At 42.2% G+C, this 27,136-nt stretch overlaps 1 protein-coding gene across 1 annotated transcript in view; it reads left to right on the top strand.

Moving 5' to 3' along the window:
• STAB2 (stabilin 2) overlaps positions 1 to 27,136 on the top strand; it is an 81,816-nt gene extending 54,680 nt beyond the window's left edge. The window contains exons 48-69 of the mRNA XM_081928144.1: positions 383 to 529; positions 1,796 to 1,936; positions 4,110 to 4,169; positions 4,772 to 4,948; positions 5,068 to 5,160; positions 6,146 to 6,292; positions 9,334 to 9,390; positions 9,922 to 10,045; positions 11,579 to 11,728; positions 12,229 to 12,333; positions 13,228 to 13,335; positions 14,436 to 14,629; positions 16,194 to 16,335; positions 17,286 to 17,419; positions 18,726 to 18,891; positions 19,908 to 20,014; positions 20,444 to 20,563; positions 22,671 to 22,820; positions 24,550 to 24,660; positions 25,412 to 25,534; positions 25,956 to 26,072; positions 26,729 to 27,136. Coding sequence (XP_081784270.1) covers positions 383 to 529; positions 1,796 to 1,936; positions 4,110 to 4,169; positions 4,772 to 4,948; positions 5,068 to 5,160; positions 6,146 to 6,292; positions 9,334 to 9,390; positions 9,922 to 10,045; positions 11,579 to 11,728; positions 12,229 to 12,333; positions 13,228 to 13,335; positions 14,436 to 14,629; positions 16,194 to 16,335; positions 17,286 to 17,419; positions 18,726 to 18,891; positions 19,908 to 20,014; positions 20,444 to 20,563; positions 22,671 to 22,820; positions 24,550 to 24,660; positions 25,412 to 25,534; positions 25,956 to 26,072; positions 26,729 to 26,779 — 2,724 coding nt within the window. The 3' untranslated portion in view covers positions 26,780 to 27,136. The remainder of the gene's footprint in view (positions 1 to 382; positions 530 to 1,795; positions 1,937 to 4,109; positions 4,170 to 4,771; positions 4,949 to 5,067; positions 5,161 to 6,145; positions 6,293 to 9,333; positions 9,391 to 9,921; positions 10,046 to 11,578; positions 11,729 to 12,228; positions 12,334 to 13,227; positions 13,336 to 14,435; positions 14,630 to 16,193; positions 16,336 to 17,285; positions 17,420 to 18,725; positions 18,892 to 19,907; positions 20,015 to 20,443; positions 20,564 to 22,670; positions 22,821 to 24,549; positions 24,661 to 25,411; positions 25,535 to 25,955; positions 26,073 to 26,728) is intronic.

Below are 27,136 nucleotides of genomic sequence, written 5' to 3'. Positions count from 1 at the left end.
TGCAGAACCACTTCCTTTGTTACCTTAACCCATATTTAGGGCCATAACCTCACCGGGAAACCAGTCTGGCTATTCCAGGAATTGGATCCATGCTGGATCCATGAATTTGAAGGGCATACAGCCCTCCCCACCCTCAACTCATAACAGTCTATTAATATTTCCAGCCCTTGACACACTGTGGAGTAAACCTCATTGAACACAGTTGACTTGCTTCCAAGTAAACATGTACCAGAGTAGGCTGCACCATTTATGTGCCTCAGATCCCAGACTCCCACCTCATGGTAATGAGGCAACAAAATCAACAGCAGTATTTTGGGTGCATTTACAGCAGTACCATTTGCTCCCCCGCCTTACCTATTATGTTTTCTGACTCTTATCTAAGGTTCAGGACTGGAGTCTCAAAGGTTGGATGCCCCAGATTCTTCGCTATCATATAGTAGGCTGTACAGCGCTGCTCTCTAGTGATATGACATCTGATAAAACTGTCACCACTCTCCATGGAGATCAGCTCAAGATCACATTCTCACAGGTAACTAAGCCTTGGGCAGCATATGTGTAATGTTACCTCCTTAGAAAACAGAGGTGCAGTCTTCTTAAGGTGTTGGGATGGATTAGCATTAGCAATGAGGCTCAAATGAATGCTAATCTAATGGGTCAATGGTTGCAACCCACCAGATGAGCTCTTCTGCATCATTGCATTAACAACTCACTGGGTCACCACAGGTGACAATGAATGCTTTGCAGGTGAGTAGGTGAACTGGCGGGCAAATCCCACTACACTTAGCTTCCATGCTAGCTATGGAAGGAAGAAAGCCCATTCCTCCTCTACCAACCCACTTGGTGTGGGATAAACAAGCCTCATATAACCAACATGCTTAACTCTAATTAATGCATGAAGGGGTTAAGACCATAGAGTAAGCTGTCCTGCCAGGCTTAGCTAGGTCACACCCCCTAGGAAGGGATACCAAACTCCTTGTTCTCTCTCTCTTCCACCATGTAACCCTACCAGGAAAGACATCTGGTCTGGTTGTTCCCAGCTCAGAATGTGTGGCTTTAGCAAGCCATCTCTGTTTCTATACAAATAATTTAGAAACTCTTATCAATTTATAACTCAAGTTTAACTGGCTATGTTTTGTTGCTGCTATATGGGAAAACACATGAATCTGACCTTTGAAGAGTTTGTAAATAAATGATTTTTAATTTACCAAACATGTGGTCTCTTTCTATGCTAAGTGGAAGTGGGAAACTTTGGAAAGGACTTAGAAGGGAATGTTTTAAAGGTATAGCAGCCTATATTTCCACACTTTACTGCATGTTTTGTAATTTTAAATCTCTATGGCCATGAGGATTCAATGGCCTCTCATAGGAACACAGGAGTCTGCATTATACTGAGTCAGATCATTGGTCCATCTAACTCAGTATTGTCTGCGTTGACAGTTACTCTCCAGGGTTTTAAGCAGGGAGTATCTCCCAGATTCCCACCTGGAAATGCCAGATATTGGAGATGGCGCCTTCTGCATGTAATGTAGTTTGCTCCCCCACTGAGCTATGGCCAGTCTGGGTGGGCAGAGTCATTCTGGGTTTGAAGGTACTTCATTGAGAAACTTCCACCTGAGGTTTGATGGCTCAACGGAGAGGGAAGCTGCACACAGTTCCAGCTACTGCTGAAATGCATTTAAATCCCTGGATTTTTATCACATTGCCTAATTTCCTGGTACATTTATTCTATTTTAAAACAAATGTGAGACCACGCACTAGTAGAATCCATACCTTGTTTTTTTGTGTTTGTTTTCAGAATTCAGTTTTTTTGAATGGAGACGCTAAGATTTTAACCAGTGATTTAATCTGCACAAATGGGGTAATACATCTCATAGACAAGGCCTTGTTTCCGCAGAGGATTCAAGAGTTCCCTCCTGGACAACCAAAAACTCAAAGGGTGTGTAAAATTTATGCTGGTGTTTCCAACTAATTAAAAGTTGTTCAGTCACGTTTTACTACTTTGCTTTCAGCTGACTAGTTGCTTAACTAGTTGAAATAAAGATTACAGTGTGTCACTTAGGTGATATGTCTGCCATAATTAATTGCCATAGTTGTTTGTTCTTACTAAAACATGGATAAATCATAATTGTTTCAAAAAAAAAAGACTGCATTGTTTTGTTAAGTAATTCAATTAGATCATTTGCATCATTAATTTCAACAGTAACTACATTTTGCTAACCTGCACTTCTGACATGATTTTATTGATTTAATTATTTGCTACATTTCTATCCCACCTTTCCTCCAAGGAAAGCACATTGGGCTCTCCCCCCCATTTTTATCCTCAGAACCCTGTGAGGTTGGTCAGGCTGAGAGGCTGTGGCCAGCCCAGGTCACTCCGTGAGCTTGATAGCTGAGTGAGGATTTGAACCCTGGTCTCCCAAGTCCCAGGGACGCGGGTGGCGCTGTGGGTTAAACCAGAGCCTAGGACTTGCTGATCAGAAGGTCTGTGGTTCGAATCCCCGTGATGGGGTGAGCTCCCGTTGCTCAGTCCCTGCTCCTGCCAACCTAGCAGTTTGAAAGCACGAAGTGCAAGTAGATAAATAGGTACCACTCTGGCGGGAAGGTAAACAGCATTTCCGTGCGCTGCTCTGGTTTGCCAGAAGCGGCTTAGTCATCCTGGCCACATGACCCGGAAGCTGTACGCCGGCTCCCTCGGCCAATAAAGCGAGATGAGCGCCGCAACCCCAGAGTCGGCCATGACTGGACCTAATGGTCAGGGGTCCCTTTACCTTTACCTCCCAAGTCCAGCTCTCTAACCACTAGATGTCACTGTCTCTTGCTTTTATGTTTCAAAAACATGTGGAAGAAGACTTTTTAAAGAGCTGAAAAGTAGAAGGGGGAGCCTGTAACTCTTCTAGCTGCTGTCACTATAGAGCAGCCTTGGAAAACCTGGGGCCCTCCAGAACTCCCATCAGCTGACTGGACTGGGTGTAGCTGACTGGGTGTTTTGCACCAGAACTCCCATCAGCTGACTGGGTGTAGTCCATGGTGTGTCTCTTCTCCTCCTAGAGAACAACAAAAGCAAAAGCTATACAGAGCAGAAACAGCATATTTCCCTTTCCGCTCACAAGACTCCAATAATCAGTGCTGGAATATAAACAGACATGTGACATGTAACAATCCCACACACACCTGCAGCACGGGAGGAATGGAATTCTCAACAGTCCAAAACACCTGGAGGGTTCCAGGTTGAAGGCTGCCCTACAGAGCAACGTGGGGCTTAGCCCAGTGCTTCTCTTCTCTTTGGACCAAACTAGATCATGGTGCTAAATGTGCTACTTGGGTCCCAGGGTTGTGTTTTCTATTGTTAATAGCCACCATAGGTGAGGGAGAAACAATTTTCATCAGAACTGTGGTGAGGCATGGTTAACCCTTCCTCTCTCGCTATTTCCCAGACAAAAATGGTGGCACAGCAGTTTTTAAAAATAACCACAGCACTTGACATGTTTCGTGTCATGCCTAGTTTGGTTGTAATTTGTGAATTAGACTACAGCTAATTGGAACTAGCAAAGCACTTGTGAAATGAAATGGCTGCAAAGATCATAGGCAGGTATTCAGTGCTAGTCCTACTCAGAGTAGAGCCTCATATATATATATATATATATATATATATATATATATATATATATATATATGATTGATTGTTTTGCTGCCCTGGACTGCTTTGGGAGGAATGGCAGGATGTACATTTAATAAATAAAGGACATTACTAACTTAGGTTCATTTATTTCAATGGGTTTACTCTGAGTAGGACTTAGTTGACTTCATATCCCCCCCCCCCCGCCCCCAGTGTCACACTGATGCTATGCTGGCACTGAAAATACCTAGTGATTCATTAGCAGCAGTAGTTGGGTTTTAGCACCTTCGTGGTCACACTTACCATAGTTACAAGGATTAAATAAGCTTCTATTATGCAGAAACTTCTGTTACGAGATGTTGCAGAAAGCAGCAACCATTTTCATATGTTGTATGTAAAAATAATAAACAGTATGTTACTGCTTTTTGAAAACACCCTGCTGTTACATTTACTAAATGAGCAAATAAGATTGGCAAATAATTTTTCTTCCTAGGAAAACCTCAAAGTGATTGCAGCAAAAAATGGGTACATCATGTTCTACAATTTGCTAGAGGTAAGAGTACTTGATTTTGTAACCCATTTTGTAAGGCCTTTGGATGCAGGGCTTCGCAGCATGTTTTGTGCACTCCTGTGTCAGAGGAAATCCCACCTACTTGGAGACCTCTTGCATCTTACAGGTGAAGAAACAACTGTACTTACCGTGAATGGTATTTCACTGTGCATGTAAAGAGTGCTCCAAGACCCACCCTGCTAGCTTCCTATGATTATTCAATTTGCATTGAGGGGCATGGGACAATAATACATACTCAGTTTTTCTTATTTCTTGTGGGTTTTGCTTATTTCCAGAATGGTTTTTCTTCCACTTCAGGATGGTTTTTCTTCCACTCCTTGTGGTGGTTTTCCTATTTTGTCTATATTTTATCACTTTCTGCCCTGTTGAATTCCAGTTTCTCCTAAGCCGTTCCAAGAAATGGGATTGAGACTCAACAGGAAGAGAGCCAAAAAGTCTTCTGTATAATTTTTGGGCATTTCTTGTCTCCGAGCTTCGGAGTAGGCAACAGAACCTGCCTGGAGCCCTCTTTACATCCACAGTGAAATATCATTTAAAGTATAAAAAACAAAAAACTGTGTCTTTTTCCTTTTACTTTATTTCAGAGTTCAGGACTGATGGGTCTCATTAACGATCCTCTTCATCAACCAGTCACCTTGTTTTGGCCCTCTGACAAAGTAATCAGGGCTCTGCCAAAGGACCAGCAGGATTCATTGTTTAAAATGTCAAACAAGGAGAAACTGCTTCAGTATTTGAAATTCCACGTTATTGGAAGTGCTAAGGTAGGAGTGTACAACATTTCAGTGCAACATTTCTAGATGATTTATAATTTTTTAAAAAACAAAACAGCACCAGTGCAGTCTCTTCCTTTTTCTCTTGTTTTTCCTGATCTCTTCCACAGATTTCAGCTGGTGACCTCCCTAGGTCTACTTCACTGAAGACTCTTCAAGGTTCTGATCTCAGTGTGATATGTGGCAATGATGACAGCAATACTGTGAGTGTTTGGCTAATCCATGGTGTTTTGACCACTCCAGCCCCATAATCCCATCATCATACTTTGGGGGAAGGGACATAGCTCTGTGGCAGAACATATGGCTTCACATATAATAAGTCCTAGGTTCAATCCAGGTGGAGCTGGGAAAGACTCCATTCTGAAACTTAGAAGGTGGCTTGCCAAACGGTGTAGACCGGGGTGGGGAAGAGCCCTGCAGAATATTGTAGGGCAACTTCCATAGGGAGGGAACGATAGTCTTCCTTCTTCAAACCGTGGAAAAGTGAAGCTTTCCACAGGAAAGGTGAAAGGAATGGAACCACTGTACAGCCCCCAGAAGGCAGTCCAGAAGAATAACCAAGATCAATGTCTTTGAAATCCACTGAGGGGTCCAGAGAATCAAGAGAGTTACATTGCCCCTATCTCTTCGTCAGCACAGGCTGTCAAATCAAGTGACCAAGAGGGTGACCAAACTCCCATCAGAAATCAGGTTGAGATGGATCAGGGGTACCCAATGTTGTTGGATTCCGTGTAGACCAGCAACATCTGCATTGCCTACCCCAGATCTAGTTCATAGACTTTCTCCAGAAGCACCCATAGTTGTTTTGCATTAATGAAACAACTAATTGCATAAAAATAGTGCCATTTAAGGATTTTATTCTGCTCAATATCAGTGTTCTCTGGGCAGCTTAAAGCACCAAACATAATATCCATAAAACAATAAAAAAGCAACATTAAAATGTCAGTGGCAGCAAACAAAACAGTATAATAAGATACATAGCATCTCTGAAAGCATTGGTATTGAAACATGTAATATAAATAGATAAGCAGATATTACACAAGAGGTGTTGGCTTTGGGATTCTTTGTAAATATGTTAAAAAACAAACCAACAATCTGACTCCAATTTATATTTATTCTTCCTCTTTTCAGTACCTAATAGGCCTCCTGCTGAAGCAGTGATAACTTTATTATAACTTTCTCCTTCAGGGTGACCTGTTCCTCAATGAAAGAAGGTGTAAGATTGTACAAAGGCATACTGAGTTTGATGGTGGCATCGCTTATGGTATTGACTGCATGTTAACAGATCCTGTCCTTGGAGGTCGATGTGACACCTTTATCTCTTCTAATGTTCCGGTCAGTCCTATGGATTTTTGTTGCCTTCTGAATTTCAGAACTAATCCAGTGCCCTTACATCTGTGAGTGCTCCAATATGTATTCATACCTCCTGCATGTACAAGGGAATCCTGCATACGCAGGACCTTTTGCTGTACACTGGAGCTCTAGATCAGAGCCTAAATAATGCAGCTCAGTATGTGCATACTCAGAAGTCTTATTCAGTTCAAGTGGATTTGGTTCAATTAAACAGTGTATTTAATCTGCTTCTTACTGCCTACTTTTGAATGTTGCTTAATTTAGATAGCGAAATGCATTTGCTGTTTTGCCGTTTTGAATATCTTTAGTTATTGTCCTTGACTAGAAATAATAATAATGGGACGCAGGTGGCGCTGTGGGTTAAAGCCTCAGCGCCTAGGACTTGCCGATCGAAAGGTCGGCAGTTTGAATCCCTGCGGCGGGGTGCGCTCCCGCTGCTCGGTCCCAGCGCCTGCCAACCTAGCAGTTTGAAAGCACCCCTAAGTGCAAGTAGATAAATAGGGACCGCTTACCAGCGGGAAGGTAAACGGCGTTTCCGTGTGCGGCTCTGGCTCGCCAGAGCAGCGATGTCACGCTGGCCACGTGACCCGGAAGTGTCTCCGGACAGCGCTGGCCCCTGGCCTCTTGAGTGAGATGGGCGCACAACCCCAGAGTCTGTCAAGACTGGCCCGTACGGGCAGGGGTACCTTTACCTTTTACTAGAAATAATAATAGAGAGATGTTTGAGAATTTTCTCTGCCTACTTCTCCATTTTATTGCACAAATGAAAAAGTTGTACTGGGCTAGATTTCATTTCTCAGTTATTCCATGTTCTATATTTCCAGGATTTTATAAATGTTGAAGTATTGGGAAAAACCCAATATGATTCATATGGGATTTTTTTCTCTGTTCTGTCATTTAAGGTGTGTTAAAGGAATGTCTGTGCCTGAGAGGAAAGTGGCAATACACTGATACTTATTTATTAAATTTCTATACCACTCCAGCTGAGGATCACAGATATATATATATGGGGTCATGAAGAGTCGGACACGACTAAACAACAACAACATATATATGTATATGTATATGTATATGTATATGTATATGTATATGTATATGTATATGTATATGTGTATATATATATATACACACACACACACAACAAAGTAACAAATAAAATGACTCACATCCCACAGTTTAAATTCAATAGATTATTTAAGAATAATCTATTTGCCTGGCACCCCCATCCCAGTGACCTATACACAGGCCCTGCCCTTAGGCGGAATGATACAGCCACCACAAGCTGTCTGTGAGTGGACAGCAAAGAGGTACTAGTGGGATTCTCTGCCTGTGGTGCCAAAATACCTTGACTGGCTTTGAGTACTATGCACCTTGACTTGGTCCACCTCAGCCAGCGAAATGTATTGAACCATCTTATTCACTGAGTTACCTGAAGACAGACACAAACATGCATACAACTGTACATGCACAGGCTCAGTGCAGTTCAGTGGGAGCATGAATGCCAGGCCGAAAGGAAACATGCAGGACCTTGGACAGTTCCATGGAGCTCTACTAAAGGTGGAGTCCCTGCAGCTTTATGTAGATTGACCAGGCTTAGAATGTAGCATGCTCCTCTAACCTGAAGGAGCTGGTTGGCTGGTTAAAATGTCTTCATCTTGTTTTTTAGTCTTAGAGTCTGTGAGGCTTCGGAGACAGACCTACCCCTCTGAGTCTAAGAATGGTGGCATGATTGTGTCCTTTTGCAGAGAAGGCTCTGTATGAGGTACTGGCAGTTCTAGCACCAAGGAAGTAGCCTGAACCTCATCCGAGTACTCTGTTGCACACTGCAAAGTCCCCAGGTTGTGGGCCGCAACACTGGCATTCAAATTAATATGTGCAGCTTGTGGGCAAAGTCTTACCACTGCAATGACAATCCACCCCCATGCATTCATTAGACACTCTTTGCACTACTGAAGAGGACTGTTGTTGAATCAGAAATGTATTTTCTTTTACCGAAGTGACTAAGAAATTGGGAATTGAGAAGCTGTGTTTTAGACCTCTAAAACACTATTGTACAAATAGGGGCGCGGGTGGTGCTGTGGTCCAAACCACTGAGCCTCTTGGGCTTTCAGATCACGTCAGTGGTTCAAATCCTCACAATGGGGTGAGCTCCTGTTGCTCTGTCCCAGCTCCTACCAACCTAGCAGTTTGAAAGCACTCCAGTGCAAGTAGATAAATACGTACTTCTGTGGTGGGAAGGTAAACGGCATTTCTGTGCACTCTGGTTTCCATCACGGTGTTCCATTGCGCCAGAAACAGTTTAGTCATGCTGGCCACATGACCCTGAAAGCTGCCTGTAGACAAACGCTGGCTCCCTCGGCCTGAAAGCGAGATGAAGGCCGCACCCCATAGTCACCTTTAACTGGACTTAACCATCCAGGGGTCCTTTACCTTTTTTTACCTATTCACTAATGTTTGATTTATTGGGCTTGCTTTTTGCTTGGTCCCGATTGTGCTCATATAAACTTTGTGCATACAGTCATACCTTGGGTTACAGACGCTTCAGGTTATGTTTTTTTGGGTTACGTACTGCCGAAACCCGGAAGTATCAGAATGGGTTACTTCCGGGTTTTGGTGGCCGCACATCCGCAGAAGCACCAAATCGCAACCCGTGCGTGCACGGACACGCCGCTGTGGGTTGCGAATGCTGCGGGTTGCGAACGTGCATGGATCATGTTCGCAACCCGAGCGTCCACTGTATAAGCTCCGTGAGCATAGGCTCTGTATAGAGGTACAACTGAATTCATGGGGACCCTTCAGCTGTGGAACTTACTGATACACTCACTCATTCACTCAGGTATATATTAGTAAATATAGCTTTGGTAAGAGACTTGTTTAAAAAAATTGTAGGAAATGAAGTTTACAATGTCAGTTCATAGTGCTAATTAGATTATATATTGTATTTGTATAGTTATTTAAATTCTAGCTAGCTTTGGGGAGTTTTAGTCTTCTGATAGAAAAAGTGCATTTCTCTTTGTCTTCAGGGAGACTGCACGGCTTGCTACATAACTCCTCGGTGCCCTGCTGGATCTAAAGTGACGGTAATTACAGTTCTACACTTACGAGTCAAAATTTAACCGACAAGTTGTAATAAAATATTTTGGAAAATAGCTACATTTTAAACAAACAAGCTTATACAGCAAAGGAGGTATCAAAAGGACTTGGAAGCTCTGTAACCTACATATGAATTATAAAATAGCTCAGTGGTTCCTTTCTCACTCCCTCAATCATAAGCTTTCAGAGCTACTTACACACCATACATATGAAGCACATTTTCCCACACCACAGAATCCTGGGAACTGTAGTTTGTTATGAGTGCTGGTAACTGGGGGGGGGGGGTAAACTACAGTTACCAGGATTCCTCTGGGGGGGCAAAACGTGCTTTCACATTCCAGGGAGTTGGATTTAAATGACCTTTGAGATTCCTTCCAACATTATGATTCTAAGCCATTCTGTGAGGGCTGGTAGGGGCGTTATGAATACCTTGTCCTATGGTGCCTTTATTGAATTTCCTGATTTCTTTGTTTTGTCCATTCTCTTTTCCCCCCCATTTCTAAATATGAAACCATAAGGGAGAGGTGAAGAGATGTACTTACATTCTCAACCACAGGATCTTGAAAGGGTGTCAGAAGGATTGTTCTATGATGATCAGGATACCACACTGTTGCAAGGGCTACTTTGGGAATGAATGTCAAGGTAAGATTTCCTGGGATCAAACACTTGAGAAACTTCTGAGAAGGGCTCCTGTGCTTATATATATCTTTCTCAGTGATGCTATTAGCAGCGTGGGAAGGGGGAGCAATTTAGGTCTAGATAACAACATGAGGGGGGAAAGGTTAAACATCCCCTTTCCCAGTACAACTTTTACAGTCAACATTGGATCCCTTTATGGCTGCCTAAAAAAGGAAACTGGGATAGGCTTCCTACATATCGTCTGTTCTGACTCTTGAACAGGAGAGTTGGCTTAGCAACCACCAGGCAGCATGTGGCAGAAACAGATGGCAGAGGGGTGGTCCAGAGTGTTTAAAGTGATATGGAAATGTTTTTCACAGAATCATAGAATTACAGAGTTGGAAGGTATCCTGAGGGTCGTGTTGTCCAACAGCCTGCAATGCAGGAATCTCACTTAAAGCATCCGTGACAGATGGCCATCCAAACCCTGCTTAAACACCTGCAATGAAAGAAAGTCAACCACCTTCTGAGGGAGTCTGTTCTACTGTTGAACAGCATTCACTGTCCAAAAGTTTTTCCTGGTTTTTAGCTGCAATGGCCCTTCTTGTAACTTGAACCCATTGGTTTGGGTCCTCTCCTCCAGAGCAGGAGAAAACAAGTTTGCTTCATCTTCCATTTGACAGCCCTTAAGATATTTAAAGATGACTATCATATCTCCGCTCAGTCTCCTCTTCTTATTCAAGCTAAGCATACCCAACTCCCTCAACCGCTCCTCATAAGGCTTGGTTTCCAGACCCTTGATCATTTTGGTTGCCCTCCTCTGCACATGTTTCAGCTTGCCCATATTCGTCTTAAACTGTGGTGCCCAGAACTGGACACAATATTCAGTGTGGTCTGACCAAGGCAGACCTTGAACGGGGCACTAAACTTCTTCTGATGCAGCTGGCATACTTTTCCTATTATTGCCTCTTGTAAATAGATTTTAAAGGGTTTTGTTGCCAAAAGCCTTCTGTACAGTTAAATAACAGGTCTATAAAAATCACCACAACCATCAAACAGTACTGATGCAAAGGTGCATAGGAGACAAAACTTCAGACAAAAGCCTTGGTGAAAAATAAGTTTCAAGTTGGTGTCATAAACTATAAAGAGGAAGGACAATTTCCATAACTGGAGTGCCTGTGTTGAGAATGCTCTCTCGTAGCTTGCCAAAATAAATGCAACACTACCAAGAGGACGTGCCCATGTATTCTTAATATCCACCCTATTATTTTGAATGTCAATTGTTATAATTTATTTTAATTTCGCATTGTTACATCGCTGCAACCCACACTGGGACGTTATGATGAAGGGTAGTAAGAAATTGAATAATAATGATGAATTAATATATTTGGAACCTAAGCCATAATATTATTTCAGGGAAGATTATCACCTTAGCTCTCTGTGCCTAAATAGATCTCTCTCTATGAGCCATGGGGTCCTTACCCAATAAGTAATAAAATAGCCACCTTGGGGATAGTTCTTACAAGGACTGACTCGTTGCCATTTTCTGCTTCCCAGCCTGCCCAGGAGGGTCAGAAACTCCATGTAATAACCGTGGTTCATGTGATGAAGAATATGCTGGCACAGGAGAATGTACATGCAATGCTGGCTTCAATGGGACTTCATGTGAGCTCTGTATGCCGGGAAGATATGGCTTGGATTGCAAATGTAGGTTTCACGTGGTTGTCGTTCTGTTAAGCCTTTTACTTGTGTAACCTTTTGTCAGACTATAAGGGGTAGCATGGTTTAGTTTCAGGGGTGGAGAACCTGCCACCCTCCAGAAACTGTTGGACTACAACTCCCATCATCCTTCACTGTTGGCCATGCTGGCTGGAGCTGATAGAAGATGGAGTGCAACAACATCTGCAGGGTCAGAGGTTCCCATCCTCTGTTAGTGGTTGCAGAGTGTGTCTTAGCTGAACTTGGGAGACCTGACTTCAGACCTTCTAGGCTCAGCCTAACCTAGGCTGTTTCTTTGTGCAGGAGTGAAAAATGCGGTATGGACCCCTTTCACATGCCCCCTCTTCAAGGGCTGCAACTTCTCTAATTATAAGGGGCAGTAGGAAAATTCTTTTGCTAGGACCAGCTAGTGTTCATACGTTTTTGGGTTGCATCAAGTTCCTCCTTATAATCTGTCTCCTAATCATTCAACAACTTTCTGTTTACAGCCTGTGAGTGCACATCACATGGACAGTGCGATGAAGGAATTTATGGATCAGGACGGTGCTTCTGTGAAACTGGATGGACCGGACAGTTCTGTGAAACCAAAATCGGTCTGACTCTTTAACAGTAGGAGAACGTTGTAGTCTGCAGAGTAGATTTCATCTCACCATTACTTTTTAGAGCTGTCGGCTAATTAAAATAGTCTTCACCATATTTTCCATACAAATAATTGATAAAGAAATCAAGATTCTTTGCATATTCTCATTCATGATGTGGTTCTATAAGAGAGGTAGCCCAGTCAGAATTAATTCCCTCATTTCAGTGGCTCTTTGTTTCTGGTAAATATGCTTGAGATGTTATAACCAACATTTAATGGAGTAAAAAAATTACTCCTCATCAATCATTTAGGGTGCATCTACCCTGTGAATGTTAATAAGTTGAATGACCTGCCTCATAGGCCTGTTGTGAAGGCAAGGGAAATGCAACAAAAGTTATAAAACAAATAGAAAAACTAAAGCTGATATATAAATAGAAACAATGTTAGCTACACATTTGCTATCACTCTTCTATCATAACCCTCAAAACAATTGTAGATTTGCTTGAGAAGGATAACTGTTGACATCTGAAATAATCAGTCTTTTTTATTGTTTTAACTATAACAGTCATTGCAATACATTAATCAAGGATTAAAATGGGAGTGAAAGAGAAAATAGAAGTGGGGAACCTGTGTCAGATAATTGCTGTATGATAGCTCCCATCCCCCCTGACCATAGGCTATGCTGGCTGGGACTGATGCCCCTCCAGATATAGCCGGCCTCCATGGATTTCCCTGTCCTTGAACTAAAACAGTTTACTGCAAGTGTATCTGAGGTATTTACTTTGATTCAGTGCACAGGGATGCAATTCAGGCCACACCTCCAGTTTATTTGTTTAGGATTCTTTCCTCAGTCTTGAGACAATGAGAAAAGTTTGAATGTGGGTAATGGTTCTAATTTTCTTCACAGCTTTAACTCCCGAGTGTTCACCCAACTGTTCCATTAATGCTGTTTGCCAAGAGCAAAACATCTGTCAGTGCAAACCATACTATAATGGAGATGGAATCACGTGTACAGGTAAAATCAACCGGAAAGATTAGCTAGTAATAAAATTGAAGGAATGTATTTTAATTGAAATCTTCCACCATGTTTACTTACACACCCCTATTTTCTGGCCCTCATGCAGTTCCTATGTAATGTGATAAAATATGAAAGTATCCATGAACTCCACAAATACATGTATTTTAGTGTGGCATTAAGGGGGCCTGGATCCACTCTGCACAAAGCAAGCCAATATTTTGTGCTTACAACGAATTATTCATAATGACAGCCTACTTACTTTAGCCTAATTGCCCATGATATTCTGAGGCTGGTCTCCACAGCCAAAACATAAGTTTATACTTATAAATCCCCTGTTCCTGGAATATTAAAGGGGAGGGGGACCCACTTCTGTGCTTCTGGGTGTTCCAGTCAGGTGATTATTAGCTCTGAAGCACTGATCACCTGTCAGGGAAGAGTGTTTAGTCTCTCTCGCACACCTACCTGACTGTCAGATCTGGCAGCCCAGATCATCTGTTTGGGAGTGGAAGGGAAAGGGAGAGAATCTTCAAGCACAAGCTCAGACTGGCAGACTTCTCTAGCTTTGTAGTATTTGAAGGGATTTCTGTCTTTTTAAGTTTGTTTCTTGGTTGCAATGGCTGCAAGCCTTGATGTGGTATTTAACTCAACAAATTGAGCCAGGTTTAGCGGTTCGTTTTAGCTCTGTCCTTTCCTTCCTAGCCTTTGACTTTTAGAGAGGCATCTGCTCACTAAAGTTCTTCCCATTCCATAGCTGGTCCAGTAAGAGCAGGGGAAGAGCACACTAGGGGCATAGATCTACCCCAACGTAGAGGACAGACTGAACATTTGCTTCTCCCAAGGGTAAATCCAGGCATTTGGTGTCACGATTGTAGGCCCGAGGTATCCTAACATTCAGGTACTGCCAGAAATACTCTGTATTTTCTCATTCTTTGGGGGGCCAAAAAATCTCACTTCATCAATATAAAGGAATAGAATAATGCCTGGAGGACTGCTCTATCAGTAACTTACAATGATAGCGTAGAACTTCCATATTCAAGAGCTATCTATCTATCTATCTATCATCTATCTATCATCTATCTGTGTTTTTTGCTTTGCAGCTGAGGATCTTTGTAAGAAAACCAACGGTGGCTGCCATAAGAATGCAGAATGTGTACAAACTGGTGTGCAAGTCAATTGCACATGTCAGAGAGGATACAAAGGGGACGGGCACACCTGCATGGCTATCGACCCTTGCACTGATGGGTTTAATGGTGGTTGCCATGAACATGCTATTTGCACCAAGACGGGACCTGTAAGTGTTGTGTCTTTCACCTTGTCCTAGGCAATGTATGACCTTCCAAACGTTGCTGGACTCCCATCACTGTTGACCATGCTGTCTGAGGATGACGGGGGTGAAACAACATCTGGAATGCCACAGATTCCAAAACCCTGTCCGAGAGGCTGTTTCTCTCACTGGTATTAAGGGAACTGTTCAGATAGCATCATTTGCCCACATTTGCAATTGTGTTCTCTTAGCCCCTAACAAAACTTTGGAAGTGTCCCAGGAAAAGCTAAGTGTATCCCTCCCCACCCTCCTAGCTATTCTGGTCAGTCATACATACTGCAGATTATAAACCACATTTTAGCCCATTGGGCCTGCAAAGTAGCTTACAGAATGTACCGTATTTTTCGCTCTATAAGACACACTTTTTCCCTCATAAAAAGTAAAGGGAAATGTGTGTGCGTCTTATGGAGCGAATGCAGGCTGCACGGCTATCGCTGAAGCCAGAACAGCAAGAGGGATTGCTGCCCAGCAATCCCTCTTGCTGTTCTGGCTTCTGGGATTCAGATTGTTTTTTCTTGTTTTCCTCCTCCAAAAACTAGGTGCTTCTTATGGTCAGGTGCGTCTTATAGAGTGAAAAATAAGGTAAACATAAAATAATCATAACATGCAATAAACCACGGCCAGCATTTCCCTGTGCTCTAGACCGGGGGAAGGGGAGATAGAAACAGTGTGTGCATGAAATGAAAATTCTGCGGATGTGCCTTTAAGTCTGCAGTAGTGCAATTAGGTAGTTTTAGATTTGGACTGAATGGTCTTATGGAGCCAGTGCTTTTTAGATGGCAGTGTGTGAGCCTGCCTTCCTGTGTTGGAGGGCCCTCCTGCCTATTCTGCCCCAAAGATCTGCCTTCTGGTGGCAGCACTATAAGTATTTTTACCCTGAAAAAGAACTGCATGGTTGGTCTGAAAATATCATGTTCGGTTCCAGCTGCTGAGGGGACTTAATACAGTTTGCAAAACATTAGTCAGTTTTCCTCCTGCACTGTTACAGTGGAACTTTGGTTTTCAACGCAATCTGTTCCGGAAGACCGTTCGACTTTCGAAACGTTTGAAAACCGAGGCACAAAGGGTGGTCTGCAAATTTCATTGAGAAAATTGAGAAATATGCAGTGGAAGCTGTTCAACTTCCGAGGCGCGTTTGAAAACAGAAGCAATTACTTCTGGGTTTTCGGCGTTTGAAAACTGAAACATTCAGCTTCCGAGATGCTCAAAAACAGTGGTAGATACAAAGAATCTTACACACACATACTCCCCTTCTTCTTGAATGGACAGTATGCCATAATATCCATGCTGAAGTGTTTACAATCTAGGGGGGAAGGCTATAGCTCAGTGGTAGAGTATCTGCCTTGCATGCAGTCTCCAGTTCAGTCCCCAGTGGCATCTCCAAGTAGGGCTGGGAATGTCCTCTGCCGGAAACCCTGGAGAGCTGATGCCAGTCAGTGTAGGCAATACTGATTTAGATGGACGCAGTGGTCTGACTCTTGTAAGGCAGCTTTCAATGTTTATGCAGTTTCATTGCAAATTTCTCTCCTAGGATAAGCGCAAGTGTCAATGCAAAGATAACTACATTGGCGATGGAATTGATTGTGAGGTGAAACAGCTACCGGTAGACAGATGTTTGCAAGATAACGGGCAATGCCATGCTGATGCCAACTGTGCCGATCTCCATTTCCAAGGTCAGTGCACCACAAGCAGGCACACAATTATAGTGATTGTGAATTTAAAAAATTAAGACTGTTCCATGACTCTCAGGGGCCTAGACTTACATAGTCCTATAATTCTTTTAAATCCTGCGATAGCTACCCAAAGCAACTTAAATGGGAAATTTGCTACATTATAGATCAGGGGTCAGCAAAGTTTATCTTGCCTGGGACGGATTGGTTCTGCGGAGATCCCCCCACAATTTTCTGTGTCTGCGCAGACGCAATTTTCGGTGCTGCGGAAGCGAGTCCCCATGCCGCGCTGTGCTGTTTTAGTGCAGCACGCAAGCTGGCAGCTTCATTCGGGGGCGGCTCGGGGGCCAGTCAAACAACCTCCGTGGGCTGCTTCTGGCCCATGGGCCTTAGGTTGCTGACCCCTGTTATAGATGTTCAGTTTCTGTAGTATTGGTGAATGTGCTTTTCTCTAGACCAGAGGAAGGGAACTATGGTCCTTCATACAACTGTTAGTCTGCAATTCCCATCAGGCAGCATGGCCAATGGTGAGAGTTCCAGTCCAGCTGGAAGGTACCAGCTGAGAGAAGACATCTCTAGATCAGCTTTGGTTCCACAGATGTTATTGGACTACATTACTGTATTTTAAATATAAAAAGCTACATGTTATGTTTTTGTTTTGACTATGTTTTGAGCGATTTATTGCATACAATCAGTATTCTTTGCCTGACTTACAATAGATTGAGTTGACAAAGGAGGGGTGTGTCTTTGAAGCACTCAATCTTATTGCTACTTGAAAGCATCTTTGGTAGGACCATGAGGGGCCAGTTCATGATCCAAGATATAATTATCCACAAGACGTCTAGAAAACCAAACCCTATATATTCAGGATACACTGTGAAATGGAAATGTGGGATAGAAAACTGCATAATGGAAAGGATTGATTTTGGGGTTTGCTCCATTCTTCCTTGCAGATACTACTGTCGGAGTTTTTCATGTACGTTCTCCAAAGGGTCGGTATAAAATGACTTATGACACAGCAAATAAGACCTGTGCAGACGAAGGAGCAACAATGGCTACTTACACTCAGCTTGTCTATGCGCAACAGGTAACAATGCTTATTTCCACTTGCAGGCAAGGCAGATAACTAACATATGCTTGAACTGAACAGAGAGACTTAGCTGCCAGGAGAATAAGTTGTAAAGGACAAGTGCCATCAGGAATACATCTAGTTTCTTTTGAAGAAAAAGAAGTACGTAGGAAAACATTCAAATAAGTACAATATTGACTGTTGCTGCAACCTGTTTTAAAAAAAAGCACCAGAGGCTGGTTCACACAAAAAACTCCCTTTCGTATTTTGGCTTCTTTATTCAAATAACAAACATGAGTCCTGTGCATATGCAAGTCAGTGCTATAATAAACACACTGTATTTTTACCAGTCCAGATCAGAACTGGGTCAGTACAGTGGTACCTTGGTTCCCAAACACCTCTGTTGTCGTACGTTACATTTTGGTTCTCGAACACTGAAAAACCAAAAGTAAATGCTTCTGTTTTCGAACATTTTTCAGAACCCAAACATGCGACGCAGCTTCCGCTGAGTGCAAGAAGCTCTTGCAACCAATGGGATGCCGCGCCTCAGTTTCTGAACATTTCGGAAGCCGAACAGGCTTCTGGAATGGATTACGTTCAAGAACCGAGGTACCATTGTAGTATCCTGCACAAAGGAATGCATGAGCCTGTTTTGACAGAACTTGTAAGTGAATGAGGTCCTTGAGCCTTTTGGAATGCAGTAAGTCTTAGCTGGAAGTGTGCAAACACCTGTACTGATGCACAGAGACTGGTCACGAGTGTGTGCCGTTCTAATTGCCATGGGACCTTTCGCTTGGCAAATGAGGCATAGTATAGCAAGCCTGCCTCTCAGACTGCATGCAAATCTCTCCCTGTTACCTCTCTTTCCCAACTCAGGCTGAAAGAACGTGCATATGATTCTAGGAAAGGCCAGAGATCTCTGTCCCAGGTGGCAAGTTTCCTTACACAGCACTACAGTTCCAAATCTGGAGCAAGAGGCATCGACCAGCGCTGTGATACAATGCCGGCTACTTTGCTAGGGTTGCCCCCCGGTGTTAACTCGAGGGCACCAGTTGCAGTTTTGTCCCAGCACGGAAATGTTTAAAGCCCACCCAGTCTTAAGCTTCTTGGCAATGGAATGCCCAGTCATGTGACTGGGCCATGTGAGATAGAACCAGGAAAAAGTCCAATGCTTAAGTCACAGCCTTCAAAGCAAGGCTTCATTGGGCTTTGACAGTGGGTGGTGTCCGCTCCTACAAGCCACACATTGCCTAAAGCCCATCGTAGCATTAGGTTAACACCATTTCCCATTTTCCTTTGTTTCATGGTTATATGCTAACGGCAGGCAAAGTATCATCTGTGTAATGCTGGCTGGCTAGCGAATGGAAGAGTAGCCTATCCGACTGCCTTCTCTGCCCCCCAATGTGGTGGAGGAGTTGTTGGGATTATCGACTACGGGTACAAAGTCAACATGAGTGAAACATGGGATGTCTACTGTTACAGAGTCAAAGGTAAAAAAAAAAAAGTGCCTTTGCCTAATGTTGTTTGCCAGAAATATAGTTCATTTCCAGAACTACTAATAAGATCATATTGTCATTGTATATTAACTTGGCAGCAGACACAAAGCCATTTCTGAGGTACTGTGGAAAGTTTTTAACCAGGGGTAGGCAAACTAAGGCCTGGGGGCCGGATCCGGCCCAATCGCCTTCTCAATCCGGCCCACAGATGGTCCGGAAATCAGCGTGTTTTTACATGAGTAGAATGCGTCCTTTTATTTAAAATGCATCTCTGAGTTATTTGTGGGGCATAGGAATTTGTTCTCTTTTTTTCTTCAAAATATAGTCTGGCCCACCACATGGTCTGAAGGACAGTGGACTGGCCCAAGGCTGAAAAAGGTTGCTGAGCCCTGGTTTTTAACACTGCAGATAGTGGTGCGGCGGGGGGGGGGGGGGGAGCGAGACTTCGTGGTTTTCTACAATTTGACATATTCATATTGTCTGCTCTGGCATTCAAATTGGGGTCCGAATAATGTCTACAGACAATGAGGAGGTTCTTGGGGGTGAGGCATCATGAAGAAGGATTCCCTAATTGTCTACATTGCCACTAGTAGCTGATGGGGGGGGCAAAATTAGTTTGGTTTACATTTTAATGCAAATTTACCTAATCTGCACTTTCTGAAGCCATACAGGAACCAAAACACACCTATCCAAATTTGGCGATGCAGTTCTCCAACCATAAAACGCATACTAAAATGTATATGTTAGGGGAACATGCAAAGAAACGTGCATGTATTAATCCTAATAATGTACAAATATACATTATTTTTTTACCAACAACTGCTTGTAAAAATGAATGTATAAGGCAGAATTGCATGCAAATATTGTGTAGTGGGATGGATAGGGATCCGATAGATAGATATAGATAGATAGATATCCACTTCCTTTTTTCCCAATTTTAGATAGTTCTCTAGATATGGAAGCCTCATCTCTGCTTGCTGTCTAAAATTGTGTTGTTTTATGTTTTATAGATGTCAACTGCACCTGTAAAATTGGTTATGTGGGTGATGGATTTACATGTAGTGGGAATCTGCTTCAAGTCATCACTTCTTTGTCAAAATTTACAAACTTCGTCTCAGTAAGTAACAGAAACAGACCACCTCACCCCAAAAACTGAAATTAAATAAAATGTGCCTCAAAATTTCAAAAATGAACCAACATCTTTATTCCTGTTACACTTCTGTTTTTAGTAAATCATATTAGCTTAAAGAGGAACATTAAATAGGCTATAAGCAGACAATGAATAAAATGTAAAATGTTATGGCTATCAGATGTGATCCTTTGGCAATTAAGGTCAAGAAGCAATTGTTTGCAATGCTATATTGTAGGATCATTTGCATCTGTTTGCCAAACTCATATTACAAAAAAGAAAGTTCCATTTGCTTTGTGAGTTACATTACTCGAATTAGTACTTTTGCTTTCTTCTTTCATCTCAATAAAATTCTTCATAAAACTATATTATGTTTGAGGATTTCGTCTCACCAGAATAAATTCTGTCCCTTCACAGAGAATACTGACTTACTCAAACACATCAAAGCAAGGCCAAGAGTTCCTGAAATACATCACAAATTTATCCACTGACGCAACACTGTTTGTACCAGGCAATGACGGGCTGAAGGAAAATGAGGTAAATGACTTAATTCTACTGTTATTATATGCCAGCTCTGGGAGTTAAAATGCCAACATATGCTGATCCAAGAAAGTGCCTCTTTCAACTGACAGCAAGTCCTACAACCTAGAAGTGAATGGCTGCCATTCACTCCTATGGGGAAAACTTGTACTGCACTTATGGATAGTTTTGTGTCCTCCATCCCTAAATAGTCAGACCTCTTGCACAGGGGTGCAATACACCTCTCTGTATAAAGACTCACTCCTTGCTAACCTATAAGTCCTTATGTGTGCTCTCTCTTCAAGACCTCACCATTTCTAATGAAAGAATCATTACTTTAGAGCAGGGGTAGCCAACATGATATCCCCCCCCCATGCTCTTGGGGAGGTTTCCTCAAACTCCGCCCTCCAGCTGTTTTGGTACTACAACTCCCATCATCCCTAGCTAGCAGGACCAGTGGTCAGGGATGATGGGAATTGTAGTCTCAAAACATCTGGAGGGCCGAAGTTGAGGAAGCCTGCTCTTGGGCTACAGCTCCCATCATCCCTGATCACTGGCCACGCTAGCTGGGACTGATGGGAGTTGGAGTCCAGTTATCTCTGGAGGGAACTGCAGTGGCGACCCCTGTACTAGGTTGTTTTAGAGCTAAAGATTTTTCGATCTAGATTGGCCCCCGCTAGGAAATGTTTCTCTCCAAACAACAAAAACCATATTCTTCATTTCTCATTTCCAGCACCTTGTTTATTAAGTTGCATGGTGGTAAGATTTAGGCAAGCCTTTTCACTTACCAGATTTAATGCCCTTCCTCTAGATTAGGCATGTCCAAAGTCCGGCATCAAATTTCTTTAAAAAGCTGTGCAACTTTGGTGAAAAATCTCCCCCCCCCCAAAAAAAAAAACTCAACAACTTCAATCCTCCTAAAAAAAAGCTCAGCAACTTTGGTCGGCCCTCACGCATGTTCACTTCATCAAATCTGGCCCTCTTTGAAAAAATTTGGATACCCCTGCACTAGGTCTATCGATGGACCATAGGACAGGAATTCCTGCTGCAGAACATAAATATCTGTGAGGGTCGGAGGAAATAGAAAATCTGATCCATTTTTAAAAATGCATTATTTACATTTTTACCCATGCAAGTCTTTTGCTTTTTATGTTGGTTTTCTGTTAGCAGATACCAGGTCTTACATTACAGAAAAAGCAACTACGTTTTTGGCTGCCATTATTAAAACACATAGCAAACTGACAGAGTGATATATCTGTATCTACATATATTATCCTGAGTCAATAGCAAATTATCTAAAGCATGAATGTCACTCTGGTTAACTCTGAAGACTTTGTGTAATTGCTCTGCTATGTACTATATAAAAACAAAGTTGAATTGAAAATGTCTCTGTGAACAAAAACCCATTCCTTGCTGCACACATCACCCATGAGAATGATGGAATGGGCCAGGATTTTCCATGGTGGCCATTTTCCTAGTTTTAAATACAGTGGTACCTCAGGTTACATACGCTTCAGGTTACATACACTTCAGGTTACAGACTCCACTAACCAAGAAATAGTGCTTCAGGTTAAGAACTTTGCTTCAGGATGAGAACAGAAACCATGTGGCGGTGGCACAGCAGCAGCAGGAGGCCCCATTAGCTAAAGTGGTGCTTCAGGTTAAGTACAGTTTCAGGTTAAGTACGGACCTCCGGAACGAATTAAGTACTTAATGTGAGGAACCACTGTAATAGGCATTCCAAGGTAGGCTTCTATTTTCTTTAGGCTAAGGCAGGGATGATAAACCTGTGGCCCTCCAGACACAGCTGGACTCCAAACTCCCATCAGTCCCAGCCAACATGATCAGTTGTTAAGGATGATGGGAGTCCAACAACATCTAGAGGACGACAGCTTCTTCATCTGTGGACTAGGTGATGATGGTTCTCGTTTAAGAATAGTAGCAAGTTATTTTTGTTTTGTTTGTTTGCATTTTGACGCAATTGTATTCTATGGAATGTCTTGGCATCAAACAACTCTTTAATGTTTAAAAGCTGGGTCATGTCATGTGAATTGAGCAAGTTCTAGAAAATCCATTTAGTGTTTCTGTTAATTGATATTACTATATGTTGGGTTGCTGCCTTCAGACACTTTCCGGAAGAGACATTGAATATCATTTATCCAACACTGGCACGTTCTATTATGAAGATTTGACCAATGGAAGTACCCTTCAAACCAGAATAGGGGAAAAACTGTTAATTACACACACTGGAGGCCAGATTTCTGCGGCTAAAGAGGTGAGTGCTTCGTACGTGTGTGTGTGTGTGTGTGTGTGTGTGTGTGTGTGTGTGTGTGTGTTTTCATAGGAGCATGTCTGGTTCATACATTTCCTTTACCGTGTTGTTTTAATGGAATTGTTCTGTGGCATGTTTTAATTATGCATGTTTATATTTTAATGTTTAAACAACTGGTTTTTATACCTTGTAACCCTTCCTAGAAGCCTATTTTGGCTGTAAGCAGTATATTTAATTACATAATAAATTAATGTACTTAAATATTAATAAACTGCATTTTCATAAAAATACAATGTTCCAGGAAAACATCAGGGGGGGAAATCCATAAATTCTGCTTGGTTATGTTTTTTTTTAAAAAAAATCACATTTCAAAGCCTTGTCTCAATCACAGAAGTGATTCCTGCCAAACTTACAATTAATATTTTCCCAAGGGCTGGAACTCCGTGAGGTACAGAAGTGCTGCAGTCCTCCTCCTTCCACCTGGAATATAGTGCTTTATTCACATCATCCTCCCCTCTCAAATCAAAACAGGCTGAGTTTTTCATTCCTGCATGAATAACTCAGCCTGTTGTGATCTGAGTGGAGAGGATGATGTGAATAAAGCACTGCTGAGTATCATAAACAGGGAACTACAACGGCCAGGATTGGCTAATGATTCACAAGTAGGTGGGTTGTAGGTCAGGGGTCATTTCCAGACCCTACTACATGCAAATCTCCTTGTTATGTGTGAACCAGGTTACGGATGCACAACATGTAGGCTGAACAAAAGAATACTTCCTTGGCTACTAAGAAATCCATGCCATAGGGTGAAATGCCTCCAGGCCAGATTTTGGGAGAGCGGTTTTGAAGAGTGGGATGACCCTGCCGTAAGCACAGAAGCAGATGCTGCTTGTGCATGGACAGTACTGGATATGACCCATACTTTTAGCAATACATTGATTACAATCAGAATATTATTTCAGATATATTGTTTTGCCTGGAAATATACAGTGGTACCTTAGGTTACAAACACTTCGGGTTACAGACTCCGCTAACCCGGAAGTAGTACCTCAGGTTAAGAACTTTACCTCAGGATGAGAACAGAAATCACATGCCGGTGGCACAGGAGGCCCCATTAGCTAAAGCGGTACCTCAGGTTAAGAATGGTTTCAGGTTAAGAACGGACCTTCGGAACGAATTAAGTTCATAACCAGAGGTACCACTGTATATGAAATCAATCAAAAGGTGGTGGCTTCAGTCTTCGGTAGTATCTAGTGTTGGGTAGACACGAAGGGAGCCAAAGGTTAACACACATTCCTAGGAAACTTGGTAATTACAATCTACTAACTTATAAGTACCATAGCTGTCATATTATAATAACAAACATACCATATCAGGATTGAGCAAGTAAAGTTACCCAATGAGATGGAAAGAATGTGGCATTAGTTCAGCAAGAGATTATATCTGCCTAAAACTAAAATGTAGCTGAAGCAAATTCCCTGTTAAGAGAGGCTAGATTCCACCTCCTCCAGCCAGCTGCTTCCAGTAACTCTCACCAGAGAAGAATTGAGGTTTCCTTGGGCTGATGTCCAATAACACACTAAAATAAGGGGCTGAGTTCTTCAGCCATGAGCGGGGTCATATGAGAAGGATCTAAGCACTAAGAAATAAGCCCCAGCTGTGTTTTGAAGAAACTTAGAAAGGTCAGACAAGTATTTGTCAAGTTGCCATTTGGTTTGCTTTTTCTTTTTAGGTGGAAAAACGGTATGTGGCTGGGCAAGCTATCCTTGAATGGGACATCGTTGCTTCCAATGGGGTCATCCATGTCATCACAGCACCTCTGAAGGCTCCTCCTGTGCCCCATGTAAGTCTTGTGCAACTGGTCTCTTTTGTTAACTCACTTGCTGGTCAACTGGAAAACTGAACAAATAGTTCCACGTCTTCTTTGGAAACAGATATAAGCTTTGATAAGAGTGCATACAGATGTCTGTAGCTTCAGCAGGGAGCCTGCTACAAAAGTGCACTCACTTTATTTGGTACACGTAATGGTTTCTCTCCCAGATGTATCTCGGGAAATGGTCCCACACCCTGCAACTCACCTGGGTAATTTGCAGCAGAATATGGATTTCCACTGCACTTTGGCTGGCCGTCGTATCATTCACAGAGCAATTCCTCATCCTTTGTGAAGCAGGACAGCTTACTACGCTCTTGACCCCTTCATGCATTCGTTAAACTTAAGCACGTTGGCTGTACCCTCTGATAATGCAGTCCCCCAAGTACCAGCCCATTGCCTCAGGTGGCCTTGGGAGAGGGAGGAAGGTTGCCCACCTCAAAAGGCATAAACACACCAATTGAGGATACTATTTATTGAATCTGACAAGGTGGGCTCTAGCTTATAAAAACGTATGCCACAATAAATTTGGGAAACTCTGAAGTACTGCAATACATGCTCGTGTGTTCTTTACAACTGACAGGATTATCCATATTCCAATACTTTAGACATAACAAGATTACTTAAACAGCATGTAGCATCCAGTAACAGGGAGATTTACCTTAGTGCCAGAAGCAGCTTCTTATCAGGCTTCCATTGGTTTTCCTTTGCTGTCTTCACTTAGGCCTCTCTACATCCCGGAATTGGAATATTCTTTGCAGTCCTCCTGGTCATAGGAATCATTGCTCTAATCGGATATTCATACTTCAGATTTAAGCAGGGAACAGTTCGTTTCCCATATTTCAAGGTAAGAAACCAATGCAAATGTAAGTTGACCTTCATAGCTACCGCCTTCTCCTGAATTTTGACACAAGTTTTTAATTAGTGGCAATTGAAAATGTAGAAATTGTCCCCTGCCTAAACACAATTGCTGTAAATGCTGTACCTTTGATTATGAAAAAGAATCATGACTAGTTTGCTTCCCTTTAATGTAACTATTTTCAGAAAAGGAAGACACAAAAGCAGAGTGCTTCCGCTATTTCCAATTATGAACAGAATTTGAGCATCTTCATTTTGTTACCACCTTGGCCTGGTTCAGACATTATAGGCAAGCCATTGTTATGAACATTATGAACGTTTGCTAGAAACACTTGTAAAAATATCCTATGACTTCTGAATTCCTCAGTTTATCTGTGAAACAAACTTGTTCACTTACTTATTTAAAACAGCAAAAGGAAGATATTGATGTAACCACACTGGACAGAGCACCGTCTTCAAACATCTCAAACCCTAACTATGAAAGCTCCACAACTTCAGCACCAGACTCTTCTTATGATCCATTTTCTGTAAGTTTTCATTTTCATTTTGATAAGATATCAGCAGAACTATGCACTTGAGCTTCTTCTAAAAAAGCGAGAGCATGTAATACATTGCAGCACCAGTTTTGGTGACGACAGGAGCTATGTCAATTTACCAATGATTTATTTTTAATGTCTCTTGCTACATCAGTGTCTCTGTATGCACACCTGCAAGTCTTAGCTGAATGAAGGGCTTGCTCAGACAAGGAAATATGTGAAGCAGGGATTCCACTTCTCTCTGGGAACACCAGACAGAGACTTTCCCAATCTGAGACCCTCCAGAAGCAGGGCTTTTTTTCAGCTGGAATTGAGTTTTGCATAAATGAGATACTACTGCACAGCCAGTCCCCATTCACTGGATAACCAAACACTATCTTTGCCTAATCCTACCTCAGAAGATTGTTGTGAGCTGGAAAGCAATGTATGCCACTCCAAGATCTTTGGAGAAATCACGAGGTGAAAATGACATTCATAAACAAATGCTTTGTTGTACTAATTTTACAGGATGTCAGTAGTATGCCAAAAATGAATACTGTTATTGTAACCCATTCTTCTTTTTTGTATTTTATATAGTGAATTGCTTTGTAAATTAGCATTAAATTCATATATAACTACAACATATAAATTGTAGGTTGTTTTTTCAGGTTTCTGATGAACAACAACTGGTGAGCAGTGGTCCCCAGGATGAGATCTGATGCCTGAATGTGGAGATAAAATAAGCAGCTTTTCAGCTGAAGCAATGTGAAGATAGAAGGAAATGCCAAGAATTGCCTGGCTTTAGGGAGGGACGTTTGAAGACTATGGTAAATTCTCAGCAAAGTTGCTGAAGGCAGTTCGGTTTCTTTCAACGCTGTTTTACTATTATATTGTACAGTTCCTGCTTTCCTGACATCCAGTTGTTCTTCAGGGTTTTCTACTGTTCCGCTTTTAACTCATAATTTTCATAGGGAAAGGAGTGCTCCTTATCATATGCTGCAGATATAGTTAGCTATACATTTTAAAAACAAAATAATGCATAATAGTGAACATGGGATTGCTGACTTTGCTTGACT

The sequence above is a fragment of the Podarcis melisellensis genome, assembly GCF_964234715.1.
Source record: "Podarcis melisellensis genome assembly, chromosome: 10".
Taxonomy (NCBI): Eukaryota; Metazoa; Chordata; class Lepidosauria; order Squamata; family Lacertidae; genus Podarcis; species Podarcis melisellensis.
Note: the sequence above shows the minus strand (reverse complement) of the source record. Positions and strands in the feature narration are given on the sequence as shown.